Raw genomic sequence first — 17,977 nt, 5'->3', positions numbered from 1 at the left:
TAATAATCTGATGTACTTTATTAGTTTATACTACAACATGCTGCTTGTAGAACTGATGTATCAAAGCAATGTCAAACTCGAGGTGCTGCTGTGTTTAATATCAGCATGGCTGTGATTAACTGCAACCCTATGACCGAATGACAGCCGACAGCTCTCTTGTGATATGTTATACAACAGTTCTAAAAGCGGTAGTTTGACTTCAGCCTGATCTTTGATATTAGTGATGTTACTAAAATTTGACCTTTGTCCATGTCAAAATCCTCTGCACACTCTTGTATAGCTGTGATTTTCAGTTGTGGCTGTTTGTGTTTGACTTGTATGTCTTTAGCGCGGAAAAGGAGCTCTTGTCCTTGATCCTTTAAGCAACATTTGTTCATCTATGTACACACGCTCTCACACCAACTCCTCAGAGGGCTGAGACTGTTTAGAAAAAACTCCATGTCCACTTGGCAGTCTCCCTTTGAGCTGTATACTCAATCAACCACCAGCAGCCTCTGGATTAAACCTCACCCCGCTCGCATTGCAGAGCTCCTCTCAAGCTGTTTCGAATGGTTATCTCCCGCTATTGAATGTCTCTCAAAAGCATTTCAAATCCATTTTGAAGATGTTACAAACAGGTTTTTGTATGCATTCACATAATTTTGTATGTAAGGTCTTACAGTGTGTGCATCTGCATGTGTGCATGTAATCAACAAGCCCAAACTAAGGCTCCAGTAGCTTGAGTCATTGTTCCATTTTATCCTAAGTATGAATACTTGCCTGCATAGGTATGGGTTTCCAAAATCTGTACATTTTACATATTGATTTGCATATTTGCATCAGCCTCGGGGGGAAGACATTGATCCCAAGTCATTCCTCTGTATCAGTTGTTATTGTTATACTCCACCTCAGAGGACCTACATCCAGTTTTCAGTGCTGGGTCTATTTCTTTGATGCAGCAAGAGACAGTGCAGCATAAATAAGCTTTTGGAAGGCAACGTTTTTTGTTATAAACCTGCCCGACTTCTGTTGTCAGCATTCTAATGGAGCAGTACAGGAATTGCCATGGGGGCCTGTGGTACAGGACAAGATGATTATACACAATAACTCGGTATCACAAACACCTGCACAAATCTGATTCAGTGCACTAATTACTTTGTATTTGCAATAAATATTGCATTAGGGAGAGTAGTTACTTTTTTGCTAGAATGAGTCAGAGTCGGAGAAGTGCTGATTTAAATCTAACATTTTGGCTGTTCTGGCTAATTACATTTGCATTTGGTTGCAATTGATTTTGTCCGCCGGTGTATGGATGGGGATGGCAGAACTGTTCACACAAAAGCATCTTTGTAGCGAGACAACCATTTTTGAATGCATAACAAAGATGTATATAGTGCTACTAGCAAGAATACAGAATATACTAGATATAATAAACTCATATTCTAAGACTAGACTCAGTCAAGATTTAAAGTAAGCACATCAGTTTTTACTATTTAGGGCTATAAAACTGAAATGGTTCTTTATAGTATGTCATGCATATCTAAGATTTACACATACCTACAGGAAGTATTTAGCACATTTGTCACTGGCTATATACTTTCTGGTTAATTCACCTCCATCGAGGTAAATTTGCTCTGTAGTACTCTCTTGGTATCTGTTCATGCAGTAGGGCTGCACGACTATGGCCAAAATGATGATCACAATTATTTTAATGAATATTAATAATTAACAATATTAAGGGCAACATTTTGCATTTTCCTACTTTTCGGCTCATGTACAAATTCTGCATCAAACTACGACTTAAAATTTGGTTCTTTACCTGAATTTGGTGCATTTGCGAAAAGCATATTGTGCCAAATAATCTCTGTTTTCACTTCAATATCCTCCATTCCTGTTAAGATCAAAATATTTGCATGAAACTAATACCCCTTTCCCACCTAAATTAGCGTGCTGACGCAGGTTTTTCAGACCCGAGAAGACACGCTAATAAATACCGATTGTGTCTTTTTCCATTGCCAGTGGAGTATGCTCCATTTCCGACTTTTTTTTGCTGCATCAACATCTGGCATCACAAACACGCCGGAAACAGGGTTAGTAAACAATAGTACGCACAAAGCAGCATGTAGGCCAGTGAAGATGTTACAGTGGTTAGGTCTGTTTCATTCTCATTCAGTCTATTTATCAAACTCGGCGCTGACAAATGTGGAACGATGTTCGTGCGCTGCTTCGACGGAGAAGAGCGGAATTTGTGCCGGAAAGGGGGCGAAGATTAGCGTGTTGACCCGGGTTTTGTGTTCCCATCATTGCCGATCAGAGCCGAGGTGATAATTACCCGTGTGTACTTCAGAATAATTTGACCCAGGTCTGAATGCCGATTGTAACCTTTCCCACTCTGCAGACACAGTTTTCGTGCACTCTTTGCATATTATGATCATCTCTTGTCCTAAACCTGAAATACCTCCAAACAACTGATGATGAGCCGTTTCGAAGGGACCGATGTTTCTATTTAACGACTTGCTGTCTTCCTGTTTTAGCGTAAAAACAAGCAGCATTCAAAACATGACTGAGCGTTAGTAGCCTACATGACACGTTTGCACAAACAACACTTCAGAGACGTATAACAGATAAGTATATGTTGAGATCATAATGAAAAACAACAAATAGGCATTCACGAGGTCAGGTATGTAGTCTCTTCTGTTTTCAACAGCTGCTGTTACTGTGACAACCACAGAGGCAGCCGGCTGAAAGTCGTCTGTTAACACACCGGTCTCACAGAAACACAGGTCTCTGTTGTTTACTCTTCGAGGTGCTTATGATAAGGCATGCCAGCTCCCCCAAAAGTGAAGCCAAAATGTCCTGATTGCCCCAGCTCGCATTTTGGACGTCAATATAACCGGTCAATCACGAATCGGGATTAATATTTGATGAATTGTGCAGCCATATAATGCAGAAGACTTTGCTCTTGAGTTTTTTAAATAAAAACTTTTAATTCTTTGCATATTACGAACTAAACTCATCTCCACTGCACTGTGTTGGCAGCAGAAGTCTCAGATATCTTAAATCTCTTGAAATAAAATCTCCTCATCTGCAAGGCTTCCGGCAGAAGATTGCAGAACATTTTGTGGTTTTTCTTTTAGTTTAGTTTGTCTTTCCCAAAGCGCCGTGTTCCATCTAAACTTTTAATACTAAGTTCTCAGGTTTTTGCCAGTGACTTCTGTAGACTTGACTTTTTGGTCAAGTTTATTATTTCCTAACTCACTAAGGTGTTTATAGGACTTTAGTGTGTGTCTGTGTGTACCTCCGACGATGCAGGGGAAGACAAATGATGCTGTCAGCGCACTGCTGCACACATTGAAGTTAAGGATCGAATTGTGGGAGCTGGTAAAGGAGTGAAAGGGAAGGAGAGGAAAGAAAGGCCAAAAAATTGGAAAGATTAGAACAAATGGAATGTAGAAGTGGTGAGCAATGAGAAGGAGACACTAACAGGATCTCATAGACGGGAGCTGCGACACAGAGAGTAATGAAGGTGTTTGTGCTGCTCTCTGGGGTTGTTTTCTATCTCTCTATCTGTTCTGGGGGGTTAAAGTGACACGAGGCCACAATGTTCAGGCCTCGGTGTACCTCAGCTCAATTTCAGACCTCTCACCTTAATCATTATCGCTTTGCTGTGTGTGCCTGTGTGTCTACTCCATCAGAGTGTGTGCATGCCTGTGTGTACACATGTCTTTCTACTTGTATGTGTATTTGTACCTGTGTGTTTGAGAATCGTATGTCGGCTTGTATATGTACATGTCTTAGAGTATGTGTGTGTACGTGCACGTGCAAGCATTGAAAAGCAAAGGTGTTAAACTGATTCAATCTTAGCTGACATGGGGGAGTTGCATATGATAATGGGAATGAACTGGTGTCAGGACATCAGATGTTTCAATCACGTGTGTGTGAATGTGTTAATGGTTGTATTTCATGTATGTTTTAGCGTTCATGTAAGAATGTATAAGTGAGCACAGCAGCTAATGATGCTCATGTTGTCTAATCGGGTGGCGGGCATTGAAAGACCAACCTCACTCACATATTTGCACACACACAAATACACACATATACAGTGTTATCAGGCCAGACATAAGGCGTCCTATGGAGGGGTTTCTATATCCTCCGTTCAGGGGCTGTTTATACCCCTGCTGGTTGTTGGTTTGCAGCCAAGCCAGAGAAAACCTGCTGGCTCAGACCTGTGCACACTGTTTATACGTGCGTGTGTGCATATGTGTGTGTGTGTGTATTTCTGCACATATCAGAATCACTCTTAAACACTTTTAATTTGCTTCCTTTCAGACGCCCACAGATATGCGTGAGTTGTATCATGAGTTATATATATATACATTAATTGGTTTGCATGCGTTTGTGTGCCATCGTGTAATGACCCTTTGCTGCCAGCGCCCCTCCCGTCACACACACACACAAGCTTACACACTAACATGGACACACTCTTGTGCGTAGCCACCACACACACCAGCTGTTTGGGACAAAGTCATTTATTCCTTGATCTACATTAGAGAGCCATCTGTCTGACACTCACTCATGTTCACGTCTTTCCTGGACATGAATCTTAAAACAACTAAAACTGTAGAAAGTGACAAACAGCACTTGCTCAGCGACTCTCAACTTACTTTCTGAGGACACTGTTGCACCCTTGAAAATAAAAATCAATGTCAAATGAAAAATGTATAACCTGTCTTCTCTCTTTAAAAAGAAAGAACCTGTGAAGAACAAGTCAAACTTTGCAGCTCTTTAATGACTTGGGAGTCAGCTCCTGCAGATACCAGGAAGCTTGTTAGTGAACTTAAAGGTACTTATGTGTGGGTGCTTCAAGTATGAAAATATGAATGTGCTGTTTACCCTTGATTTTAAGTCATAATTCCCTTAAGGATGTTTTCTCCGTATATACACTAACTAAAGCTCTTTGTTTACTTTTTGAACCCTTCAAACCTCTAATTACAGAGAGATCTTGTTATCCTTTAAGCAAGACGTATAAATACATACCTTGAGCAGTGGCAACAAAAAGAACACCATGCTCTGTATTTGTTCTTCACAGCTTCTGAGTATAACTGTTTAAATAAGTAAAAATGCAACTCTCAGCCTATTGGCTTTTAAAATGATTTAGTTATTTTGGGCATTTTTTGCCTTAATTAAACACCGACAGTCGACGCAGGACAGGAAACGAGGGAGAGAGCGATGCAACAACGATCCCCAGCTAGAGTTGAAGCAAGGACGTTGCGTTTCATGGTCGGCTTTCTGTGCCTCTCTGTACTTTTAATGATGCTACCCCAGCAGTACTCCAATAAATATTTTAATTTGTTTTTAATTTGTTTTCCTGAAAGAGAGCTCATGCCACAGCATTGCCACACTTCTCTCCATGTTTCCTCACAAAATTTCCCATAAGAATAAACCAAATGTTGTTTATTATGCTTGGGGAGGACATCATTACTAAATATGACCATTAAATGGCAAACATTACCATTACTAGCACTAGTGCACAATGTGTTTTTCAAGTATTCTGAGGTAAGTCTGTAAATGGCTTGGTATTTAGCCCCGGCTCCAGTGGCACTTTTCTGTGACTTAACTGCAGCTAAAATAACAACTGATTAATTCTGAATGGGATGCTTAATCAAGTTCTGTGTCTTTTTGCTCAGTAGGTAATTAATTAACGATGCAGGCTAATGAGTTAGACTGAATTAATGAGGAGTGACATCAAATAGGTTGAAGTTTAAGCCTGTAATGGATTCGTTAAATAGTAGAGATTACCAGTTAAATTTAAGGACATTCACGAGCACCATTATTCACACACGTACACGCAGAGGAAATTAAAGACCAGCATATAGGTTGGTGTTAAAATGTTACCTTTTGTGCTCGTCCTTCATCTTCTCATTAAATATGCCAATTTTGATCCTCTCTCTATCTGAGCAATAACCGTATGCACAGATTATGTTGCCAGGGTCAATGAATCCCATATGCTTGAGTGATGAATCTGACTCAGACAAACAGGCTATTATTATTGAAAATATTCCGTGATGCAACACAGCAAGATGTGAGAATCCCTGAGGATGCTTTACACCTTAAAAAAAAAAAAAAAAAAAAAAAAGTTAGCAGGCTATTTTCTGCAAAAATCCTCCGTGTGAGAAAGCCTCACGGTGTTACTCAGTAACTAGCACAGAAGGAAAGGCGTGTGCAGAAAGGCACAATATTTCATGCTTCATTACGGAACCACTAGACTAACAAGCACATGTGCACAGGCAGCAAGCACACACATACAGATACTCTCTCAAATGTACACAAAAACACACACAATGCTCAGCTCCATTTATGGGGCAGCTGTGTACGGGCTTTGCCAAGGCAGTGTGTCCAGACAAACACATGCTATTAGAGAGTGCAAAACAGGCAGTTATGGACATGAGACCAACATCAGCATTATTTGCATAACATGTCATTCTTGCTGTTTAGACGATTGCACAGGTCCTGTTGGGGGACCTCAACGCTGCATTATATTCAGACCCACAAAGTTTCCTTTTGCATCTTATATGCTTGCAAGACATATTGCCCAATGCGTGTTATACAGAAACACATAGCAGCGTCTGTTTTCCACCTTAAACGGTCTGTTTGGCAAAAAACAACATGATTAAGGTGAGGGGAAACCTCATGGGGTAAGTTTAAACAATAACATTTTCAACTGTTTCACACAGGACTTAATCGTTGCTCTCCTGGCAAAGATGCTGTCTTGTTAGGCCCGTCAATCACCCCCAACTTCCGCCCTCAGCAGACTTTCTTGGTATTTATACTACGTCACGAACAGCAGTTTCTCTGAGGGTCAATATCAACTCCGAAAGGTTTTCTGTTAAATAATTTAAAGCCCGGTGTGGCTTGCAGAGTTGGTATGAGACTCCATTGTTAGAAGAAACGGGCTGGGGACCTTGAATGTATTGAGAGCACTTACAAATGTATATGGCAGCAAACTGCCCCACAGTGTCTTTCTTTACACCTGAAAAAAGAGAAAGCAATGAAGCACACTTTACTTAAGGCACTCTCGGTGTGATAGTTATGTGAGAAGATTTACAATAGAGTCTGTCCATGTTGTTAGTTAAGAACAAAGAGCATTTTCAGGCACTTATCCTGTCATGAAAGTGAAAGTTCTCTCAGTTAAACATTTATGTTGCACAGCCAGGTGCCTTCGCCTCCACCTAAGATGAGGCAACAGATAAAACTTGATGGAAATGGCAGGAGAAGTCAGCATATTCAAGGCTGAGCATTAAAGAAATAAATAACCCACCCTCTCCCTTTCACGCACCCACCTCCTGTCTTCGGTGCTTAAACATTAGTCAAGGTGAAGTGTTTTCAGCGTTCTGTTGTTTCATATCGACTCGACAAAGAATTGTGTCTCCGCTAAGCGGGTTTTCCATCGTGTGCTTGTTTGCCCATTAGCATTCAAAGTGGGTGAAAATGACTTGACCTTCTCTTGGAAGCGGGGAGCCGTGAACGTGAAGTTTTAATTGAGTTCTCGTGTCTCCCTCTCTCTCTCTCTCTCTTTTTTCTTCTTTCACATCAGTACAATAAATGATTGACCTCATCTCATAGACTGGTGAAACAGCTGTGATCTCTTTATTATGCCAGTGTGATGGATGAACTTCTTCATTCATACCAATCGCATTGTCTCCTCGTCCACACCTCTATTGTCTGTCTTGGCAGCTGTTTTGACATTTCACCTTTAAAAAAAAAGATTTTCAAACTCTGGTTACCAAACTTCTGTAATTGGTTTGTTAAGCTTTTGATTTCTTGCCCTTCTGTTTTGTCGTCTACATCCATATCCCCTTATTGATAAGGCGGCTTATTGGAAATTCACGCAATATTTTTCTCAAACAAAGTTCATCGTTGACCCCTTCACACACAGCGGGAGATAGTACGCTCTCACAACTTGAATACTCCACTTGCTTTGGGTAATTGGGGGGCTCCTAGGCAGACTGTTTATGGGTCAAAATCACTACAACAAGTGTACGATTGTATCCACAGAACAAACATGAGGACGGAAAACAATATACAGGCAATTGAGACAAGCAGTAAAGAGGATAGAGCAGAGAAACTCGGCTCAACATGAATGGCCTGGACATTACCCGACACTCAGGTATCATACAGACTTCATACTAGGGGGCTGCCAAGATAAAGCCAATCTGATGTCTGGGGTTAACGGAATAGGACAATTTGGACACATAACCCAACCGGCTAAATTTTCAGGAGTGCAATGCATGTGTGAAAGTACCCAATTGTAGCCAAAGCCAATAAACTACGACTGCAACTCCGTGCTGGCAGGCCTCCCTGCATGCACATTCAAACCTCTGCAGATGATCCAGAACGCAGCAGCACGACTGGTCTTCAGCCAACCCAAAACAGCACGACACATCCCTCCACTGGCTCGGATCAAATTCTAAACCCTGTTGCTCGCTGAAAAAACAGCAACAAAAACAGCTCCTATCTGAACGCCCTCATCCAGGTCTACTCTCCCTCCTGCCCACTACACTCTGCCAATGAAAGGCGGCCTGGTACTCCCATCACAACAGGGCCCTAAGTCGCTAACTAAACTCTTCTCCTCTGTAGTCCCTCAGTGGTGGAATGAGTTACCAAACTCAATTCTGTCCGCAGAGTCCCTTTCCAACTTTAAGGATGTTGTTGTTGTTCGTTCGTTTGGTCCGAATCAAAGACCAAATTGTTACAATGTTGCATTTCAAGTTTGGTTCGTGTTCAGACGGCAGCTTTTTCCAGTGGTCCAAAAGTTTTGATGCTTGAGGAAAGTGTGCTCTGATTGGTCAGAGTTTCCACATGGGAAAACTCCCTGAAGTGAGCAGAGAGAGACAGCACACTACTCAATAACGCTCAACACGATGACAGACAGAGGTTTTTTTGATTAAACCGACATTGTTCCTCAGATCGATCGATTCCATTCCCCTTTAGTTTTTCACTGAACAGTTTGAATACCTCCGTGTTCTGTGAAATTGTTTGGTCAGTCCATATTTCTATTTCCGCGTAGCTCGCCCACGTCTGTCCTCTACTCATCTTGCTGCCTGGCTGCGTGTCTGTCTCTGCCAGTGTCAGCACCCGTTAACAATACACTATGGGCAGTTTTTTGGTTTGCTTCCTGTATTTGGTCCTTCTTTAAGTCCGTTTATGTTCACACCTGAATCAAACCGGACCGAGACCCTTCTTTCAAAGCGGATCATGGAGTTCTATTGCGTGTTCACACCTGTCCAAACAAACCGTACTTTCAGTGTAAAGTCCGAAAGTCCAGACCAAAGCTGTCAGGGGTTAAAGCACCCGAAGATATCAAGGATGATGATATTCACCTTCTTAATGTTGATGATGATGAAAAAACAATCTACTTCTGTACGCCCTGTGCACTGCCTGTTGGCACCGGTGTCCGATTGCACTTGAAGGTGTTTGTTGGCACTTAATGACTTTGTTCCCTCTAATTAATTAATTTAATTAACTCTCAGATGTACGACGCTTTGGACAAAAGTGCCTGCTAAATTAAATTATAACATTGTAACAAAATGGAATAATTGAAATTTTGCTTAGTGTGATATATCTGTCTTACTCCCTGTTACCATTTTTATATTCAACCACAATTACCAGCTTTGTGGTGAGATAATGTTGATGTAAAGATAGAGATAATGAACAAGCCACTTATTATTGTGGCCCCTGTGCAGATTGCATCAAAGTAATATGTTTAAAACAACTGGGTAATGTGTTTAGTAAGCTTACGACTAGTTCTTTGAAAGGTTTGGTCCCTTAGTAATAAATTGATCAGTTTTAATACTGAGAAAACAAAGCACATACCCAGTCACAATCAGCTGTTCAGGGTCATTCTCGACAACAGATGTAGTCTATAAATATGGCCACTAGAGAATGTGCCGTTAAAACCTCTATGCTCTAATCCACTTTATTATACCTGCCTGTATCCCCACTCTACAATGATCGCTGCACTAATAGTGACATTGTGTAATATAGAATATGAAATATTGTAGAGGACAACACTGTCTCCTTTATGTTGTCAGTATAGACTGAACTGACAGGAAATGATCTTGCACATTGTGACTTTGTTGTTGAAATGTATTAAGTGGCTGTGACAATGAGATTCTAGGACTGCATTTATAGATTTGTCTCTTGGGTATGAACACAGTCACCACACACACACACACGCACACACACACACTCCACTCTATGCTTGGTATTCCTCCAACATTGATTTCCCTAAGGCTGTCTACAAAATAACACACATACAGAAAAGCACTGTACTCTCTCAGAAACATTTCCTGTTTTCATTTTTCAATGACTGCTTTTTTTTTAAGCTGGAGAGTGACTGATGAATGAAGATGAATTTAAATGTTAGGAAATTGAATTTCAGGAACTTCTGAGAAAGCTTTGTGTAAAGTTACCTGTGTTTTGAGGACAGACCTGCATGTCATTTTCTCCTCAAAGCACCATGTAAACAAAATATATTGTGTATGTCAAATTATTAAGGTCATACTTTGTTTGTAGTTATACTTAGATAACACTGTCACTGTTATTATTAATTATACAACAGTTAGTTCCAACCAAGTAATCTGATTGGACAAGAGGTATTCCATGAGTGGCAATGCAGAGAACAACATCACTGGAACCTTTCACTCTGTGTTTCACTCTGCCTCAGCCAGATGTTCTGAATACTGTTAATGAATGTGACAGCAGAGCGTGTATGTCTACATTAATCAAGCTGTTTCCTCTGAATCACACAGCAGACTCTTATTCACTACATTAAAACAAACCGACAAATGTACATGATAAAAAAATAGCTGATCTGTGGTAACCTGGAGACAGAGTGCAGGAGAATGTTTGGGTTGCTTGGTAACAAAAGTCCAGTTTCAGTTAAAGCTACTGTGGGGAACTTTCGGTTTGTGTTGATTTCGGCGCCCCCTGTGGACAAAGCCGTACCTTTTATCTCTTTGCTGATTTTGTCCTTTACAAGGTGAGCTTTTTTTACAAAAAATGTCATCCTGCTTTCAGGAAATTGACCGGATTCTCTCATTGTTTCATGTGTGACTTCCTGCCAGGATTGACGCGATCGATCGCGGCTCGCGCCAAAAATAGACCAGACGCTGAAACAATTGCTGCAGGGCGCGAGCCAGCCGTGGAGGTGCGCGCCGCGGCGTGCCTGGTGTGAACGACACAATCGGTTAACATGGGCGCCGAAAGGAAACTGGCTCCGCTTCGCGGCGCTTCGCGGTGCTTCGCAGCTATTCGTGGCGCTTCGGCGTCCGGTGTATTCTCGGCATAACAGTCATATATGCGTCTGACACCTGCCCCCCCGCCAGCAGTTTCAGGCATTAAAAATAACTACATTGTAATAATCAATCTTGTCGCTGATGGTCTGGTTTGCTTTTGTAGGTCAAATGGTGGAGCAAAACTAATCTGTTGTTGATTATTACTACTATTTGCTGCTTTATAACTGTTGCATAAAAGCAATATCACACTTTAGGTGAATATCATCATGGCTGTGATTACCTGCGGCCTCGTGGCTACAACCGAATCACAGCCATGATGATATTCATGACAACATCACTCCCTCTCATGTGATATTGCTTAATTAAATATCCAATTTGTATTGATGTAAACTGTATGCTAATTAATGTAGATATATCCTAATGTGTCTTCATTTAGCCCTGTAGAGTTGTTGACACACTCTGGTCAAGGTGTAACATTGAGACCTTATGTTATGTTATCGTTATATAATACATCTGACAACATTATGTCTTCTTATACACAAAGTCGTAAAGCATTTTGGGTTCTTTAAATATGTGTTGATACTTATATTTACACATTTATTAGGGTGAAAGTGTTATTTGCAAGTGTGTGTTTTGTCATCTGCAGTGCTAAATATGGACTCGGCTCGAGAAGGGAGCATCAGGTGCTTCACACCCCAGTTTCCTATTTATTTTCTTGACTCAGGCAAATGAGTCAACGTCTGGTACTGAGTGTAGCTGTTTCACAGACAGCTCCATGTTGAAACCCAAACAGATCCAACCTGTACCTCCAGTTCAATTAAAATTCTATTCATTTTCCTATGCAACATATTGGCAAAGGTGCTAATAATAAACGCAACAATATTTTCAAATTATCAAAGCGGCGCTGCTGTGTGTGTCGGCTGTGAAGTTCAGGCACCGACTGTCTGACTTAAGCAGCTTTTTTTTTTGGCTTCCTTTTTTTTTGGATGCGAGTCAAGTGCTTTAGATTGAAGCGAGCCTTCGGGGCATGGATTGAGATGTATCCAGAATTTTAATGTTCCCTTTTCAATTGTTTAGTTTAGGGTGAGCTGCCAGGTTTCCTAGTATCCGTCTCTCACTCACTGCTTCTCTCTCTTTTCCTCTCTCTCTATCTCTCTACACCTCTTGTTACCAGCCTTTTTTCCCCTTTCATCTGTCTTCCCGTCTTATCTTCCCTCCTCACAAACTCTCTTTCTTTCTCCATTTGTCTTTCTCTTTCTATTTGACAAAACACATAGACACTTTACACACTCATTCTGACCAGTGTTATTTGTGTGTGTGTGTGTGTGTTGCAGGAATGTAAGCTCTGCAGGTGAGGAGGCGAGACGAAGGATGAGGGAGTGTGACGGGTTGACAGATGCTCTGCTCTACGTCATCCAGACCTCTCTGGGAAGCAGTGAGATCGACAGCAAGGTGTGTGCGCGCGTGTGTATGAACGTCTTTACTTGTTTTTATGTAATGTACATGATGGTACCTTTATATATTTATTCATACTCCTACCCTAATCCTTTGTATGAAATATTAAAACTCTGTATTGCAAGATTTTTATAAGGCACAGGTGAATTTTTAAAGTTTGGCTGCAGTAGAGAAAAGTGTAACATTCTGTCTCTTAGAGACAGAAACAAACAACAATAGGGGTGAACCTCTCTTCACTGCCAGCAGCCACAAAGAAGAAAAATAATAATTTTCCATGAGCGTGCAGTTAGTCAACATGTTTTATTTAGGGCAAATTAAACCTTGCAAATTCAAAGTTTTATGCCTCTTTTTTCTGCCCATAGTCAAGGTTGAGGGGGTTTATGTTCACATTGTGCTTCTCTGCATGAGGACATGTTCATGCTAGTGTGGAGTCTATATGTGTGTTCATGACACAGTGTGTGGGGGGCCAGTCAATACTACATAAACAGTGTTGTGGATGGCTGACTCTTCAAGGTCTCCTTGTCTCCCAGCCTCTCTAAATGGCCATCCTTAATCACTGTTTAACCGCCCGCCCCTCTTCGCAGTCCGACTGCAGTCACCAGAGAAGTACCGCTGTCGCCACAGTAACTGAGATTGATTGGCAGGTGAAACAGCAAGTGGTCACTGTTGAAAGAGCAATGCGCATTAGCCACATGCTCATTTTGTACTCTGCTTGCCTATTCATCTTCAGTTTGCACACCTGCTTGTTCCTGAATACCTTCTCCTCACATTGTCTGTTCTACTTCCTGTTTAGCTGTCAGACTGATCTGCTCGCTCATTAAAATAATTGCTAGGAAACAGATCTCTTTGACTAAACAAGATATAATTGATATCTCAGAAGCTCCACTGTTGTAACACTTTGTGCAGATAATTTTTAAAAGCATATATTTATGATTAGTGTCCTAAACAAGAAGAAACTATTAAGAAACACAAGCTGAGGTTGTTGAAGTTACATTTTAATTGATTATCTGCCAGTTTATGTGCTCATATACTCGTATAATCAGCTCCATCTCTCTCAGTGCTCTCACTAAAACTCCCCTCACCATTACTCCCAAGGATTCTTCATGATTTGCTTTTTGATCAAGAAAGTCTGAGCTGCCTCCGTTTTCCCTTTCATGTTCACACATCCAGACAGAATTGCAAAAGATCAGAAGAATATTCACTATACTTAATGTGACAATTATGTTTTATAGTCGATTGTCCCCATTAAGCACAATCTACAGATTGCTGCTATTATTCTGTGAGAAACTGCGCAGATGTGAGGAAGTTTCAGAGACATTTAAATGGGTTTCACAGCATGTACTGACACACAGCTAAGAGTCAATTAACTTAACTGATACAGTTATTTAAAATGATGGTGCAAGACCTGATACACGAAGCACACCATTATGCAGACACAACCAATAAAATGCTGAAATTTCACATATTATACGATGTTGATATTTAAAAGCTTGTTTTGAATGCAGGAGTTGTTCACAGTCAGTCTGTAAACAATCTTTGATCCTATCGGCTATAGTCTGACAACGACACAGCCTCTGGGGACAACAGTGAACATGCTGGGCGTATAGCCAGCGGTTAGCGATGAACGACTTCCAGTCGAGACTTCCTTTTCCGCATGCTGCATTGTTTACAGAAAAAGAAACCGTTTTTCTTGTGATTGACTTTAATTAACGGGTCTTACCTTTGCTAAGTAAAAATGAAGCTCTGTGAACTATGTCCTCCACAGGAGAAGAAAACTTTAAAAAAAGCTTGTTTGTTGAATGGAGGTCGGATCCATCATTTCTGATGCATTCGAGGAAGTCGGGAAATCTAAACGCTGAGCAGCTTTCGTGACACAGCATCAGGGGAATTTTAGATCTAGAACAGATTGTTGTCGGCACCTTACGTTCTGCCTGCTTTTGCTGTCCACACGGATGGTTTTTGTGCATACGCTGCAGCCTGCTCATACGTGATTGGTCAATATTACTGACTATTCTAAATATAGAATCTGTAAATTGTAGGGCTGTCAATCGATTAAAATATTTAATTGTGATTAATCGCATGGTTGTCCATAGTTAACTCGTAATTAATCGCAAATTAATCGCACATTTTTACCTGTTGTAAATGCACCTTAAAGAGAAGTTTTTAATCCTCTTATCAACATGGGAATGGAAAAATATGCGTCCTTTATGCAAATGTATGTTTATTATTACTGCAACATTCCAAAACAATGACAAATACTGTCCAGAATATTCTAGAGAATAAACTCAAAGGTACTGCATGCTCAAAAAATATGCTGAAAGCATAACATGGCAATCATCGCGTATATCAATGATTTCTGTGAGAAGCACTTCACATGTAGACTTACTCAGTCGGGATTACCCTCTTTCTAGATTCTTATTTCTTCCTTTAATGGTACCCTCTTCTTCACCTTAATTTACTTTTTAATTCACAAACTACTCTGATCACTTTGCTTTGCTTCAGTCCCCCAAACACACCTGCACCTCTGCTCTCTGCATAGCTTCTGGCCCCACCCCCTCTTTCTGTCTGTCTCTGTCTTCATCAGCATTCTGTTTAAGTCACAAAATTTTAATATTTTCTCTCGCAATTCAGTTCTCACAGCACGTGAGCCGCGTGTGCACGAGGGACGATAATAATGACGTAGTGAAAACGATCGATTGTTACCGAATGACATCTGCACCTTTTATAAGCTTGATAAACAGCAACAGTCAATGCATTTACAATAGGGACATATGGAGATACACAGTAGGAGTGTTTACATTCCGTTACAGAACTGCATATGATTGTGTGTGGACAGAGAGCGTCCTGATGTCCTGTGACTCCTGTCACTGTTTCAGTGTTCTTCCTCAACAAGGAGAGCGGGCGAACGACCGTTCATTTGGAGCGGAGTCTTTTAATTTCACAGAAAACAGAAGCAGTGGCAGCGCCGCAGCAAAAAGTATGTAGCAGAAACACTGCCGATGGTAACTCAGTTCGCATCTACAGGAAATACAAATAACTTTTGTCTTGTCCAGAGAACCATCTAGCAGGGCTTTGAGGCTGAATTTGCCATTTAAAAGTTTGTTTCTGCATGCTATCCACAACATTGCGGCTGCACCGCTTCCTGATTTCTCAAACTACGGGGTGGGCGGAGGGTCATAATAATAGAAAGCGTGTGCGTTAATGGCGCGTTAACATAATTAGTGGTCAAAGTTAACGCATTATTAATGCGTTAACTTTGACAGCCCTAGTAAATAGACAATGTATGTGTCCCACCAGAGCATTGCGGACAAGCAGATTTTAAAAACACAATGCAGAAAGAAGCAGAAGGTCAAACAGACGAAGCCTTTCAGCAAAAAAGAAGGATGAAGTCTTCTATGAGCTTGTTTTGTAGATACTTTTACTCTTTATAATTTTAAGAGCAGAAGTTCTCCTTTGGGGCTGCTGCTCAGTAACTGACCCCGACCTCTGACCCTCCTATGAAGGCAAAAAGTAAACTGAATCAATTTAAAAACCCAACTCTTTTTAGTCCTCACACTGTGCAGCGAGCTACTGAATAAATATTAAATAACAGATGGAAATATGAAATGTCAAAATAAATTGTGAATAAAATGTAACTTCTCCGACATGATTCTATAATAACGTGAATAGAATTTCAGACGTGACTGCGGCTCGCTGGAGTGAGACATTGTTTTTGTTTGTTGCATCTCTTGAGGCTGTTCAATTACACTGCTTAGTTGTTTTTGCATAAACCAACGGTCAGACAGAGAGAAGATTGATGATTTGTCTTTGTTAGTTTCCACTCTGTTGACTCGATGACTCCCCTTTCTGAGTGATACCAAACACAAACATGCTTATGCAATCACACACACTCAGTGAAAGTACACACCTAAGCACAGACAGCGTACACTGTCACGCGGACCTCGGCTGGGGAGTTTGCCTCTAAACTTGGTGTTTAATGGGGTGTGATGCAATATATTGGTCTTGTCATTTTTCCTCATTTACCTGAGTTTCTTCTAATCTCATTTCAAAGTCAGAGCAAACAATACACAGAAGCGTATTACCTATGAGATTATGTTTCTTCTTTCCTTTCTCTCTCCGTCTCTCTGCGTCTCTCACTCTCTGCCTCTGTCTGGCTGGTGGGTGGGGGGTGGAAGGCCGATAGTGTAAGTGTGAGAGTAGGCGGTTTTTATTAGCATGGTATGACTTTGAGTTTGTGCTGTGTTTTCAAGCGATGTGTTTTATTAAATGGCATCAAACAAAAATCTCCAACCTCAACTTTTTCACTAAATTCATTTATAGCTCTTGTTTCATCTTCTCTTCCTCCTACATTATTTCATCTCTCGTCTCTTCCGACTCTTTGTCTCCAGACTGTAGAGAACTGTGTTTGCATCCTGAGGAACCTGTCGTACCGCTTGGCTGCCGAGACGTCCCACGGCCAGCAGGGAGGGTTGGAGGAGTTGGACGGCCTTCTCTGTGACGCCAACGGACGCGATGGAGAGAGCTCTGGCTGCTGGGGGAAGAAGAAGAAGAAAAAGAAGGGAGCTGATCAGGTGAGGACAGAGATGATTGGAGATGATGAGGGCAAGGTATGAATAGTGATATACACCGATCAGCCGTGACATTATGACCACCTGGCTAATATTGTGTAGGTTCCCCCCTACGCAGCCACATACGCAGCAAGCTGCGATGCTCTGTGTGTTCTGACACCTTTCTATCAGAACCAGCATTACCTTTTTCAGCAATCTGAGCTACAGTAGCTCTTCTGTTAGATCAGACCACACAGGCCAGCCCTCGCTCCCCACGCGCATCAACAAGCCTTTGCCGCACACGACCCTGTCAATGGTCCACCGGTTTTTCTTCCTTGAACAACTTTTGGTTGGTCCTGACCTCTGCAGACTGGGAACACCCCTCAAGACCCAGTCATCTAGCCATCACAATTTGGCCCTTGTCAAAGTCGCTCACATCCTTACACTTGCCCATTTTTCCTGCTTCCAACACATCAACTTCGAGGACAAAATATTCACTTGCTACGTAGCATATCCCACCAACTGCCATTGTAATGAGATAATCAATGTTATTTACTTCATCTGTCAGTGGTCATAATGTTATGGCTTATCTGTGTTTAACTTAAGTTAAGAAAACAGCAGAGGCTGTGCAGGATTACTAGAATAGTTTCAATGCTCCTTTTGCTTTGATTCCACGTTTGTGATGTTCAACAGAAAAAA

At 41.2% G+C, this 17,977-nt stretch overlaps 1 protein-coding gene across 1 annotated transcript in view; it reads left to right on the top strand.

Moving 5' to 3' along the window:
* ctnnd2a (catenin (cadherin-associated protein), delta 2a) overlaps window positions 1–17,977 on the top strand; it is a 287,463-nt gene that overhangs the window by 218,502 nt on the left and 50,984 nt on the right. Inside the window, exons 17-18 of the mRNA XM_069666943.1 lie at window positions 12,611–12,728; window positions 17,120–17,302. Of these exons, the coding sequence (XP_069523044.1) occupies window positions 12,611–12,728; window positions 17,120–17,302 (301 nt within the window). The remainder of the gene's footprint in view (window positions 1–12,610; window positions 12,729–17,119; window positions 17,303–17,977) is intronic.

Source organism: Semicossyphus pulcher, unplaced genomic scaffold (assembly GCF_022749685.1).
Source record: "Semicossyphus pulcher isolate SPU_LCO1_2020_fin unplaced genomic scaffold, fSemPul1.0.p SCAF_18, whole genome shotgun sequence".
Classification (NCBI taxonomy): Eukaryota; Metazoa; Chordata; class Actinopteri; order Labriformes; family Labridae; genus Semicossyphus; species Semicossyphus pulcher.
Note: the sequence above shows the minus strand (reverse complement) of the source record. Positions and strands in the feature narration are given on the sequence as shown.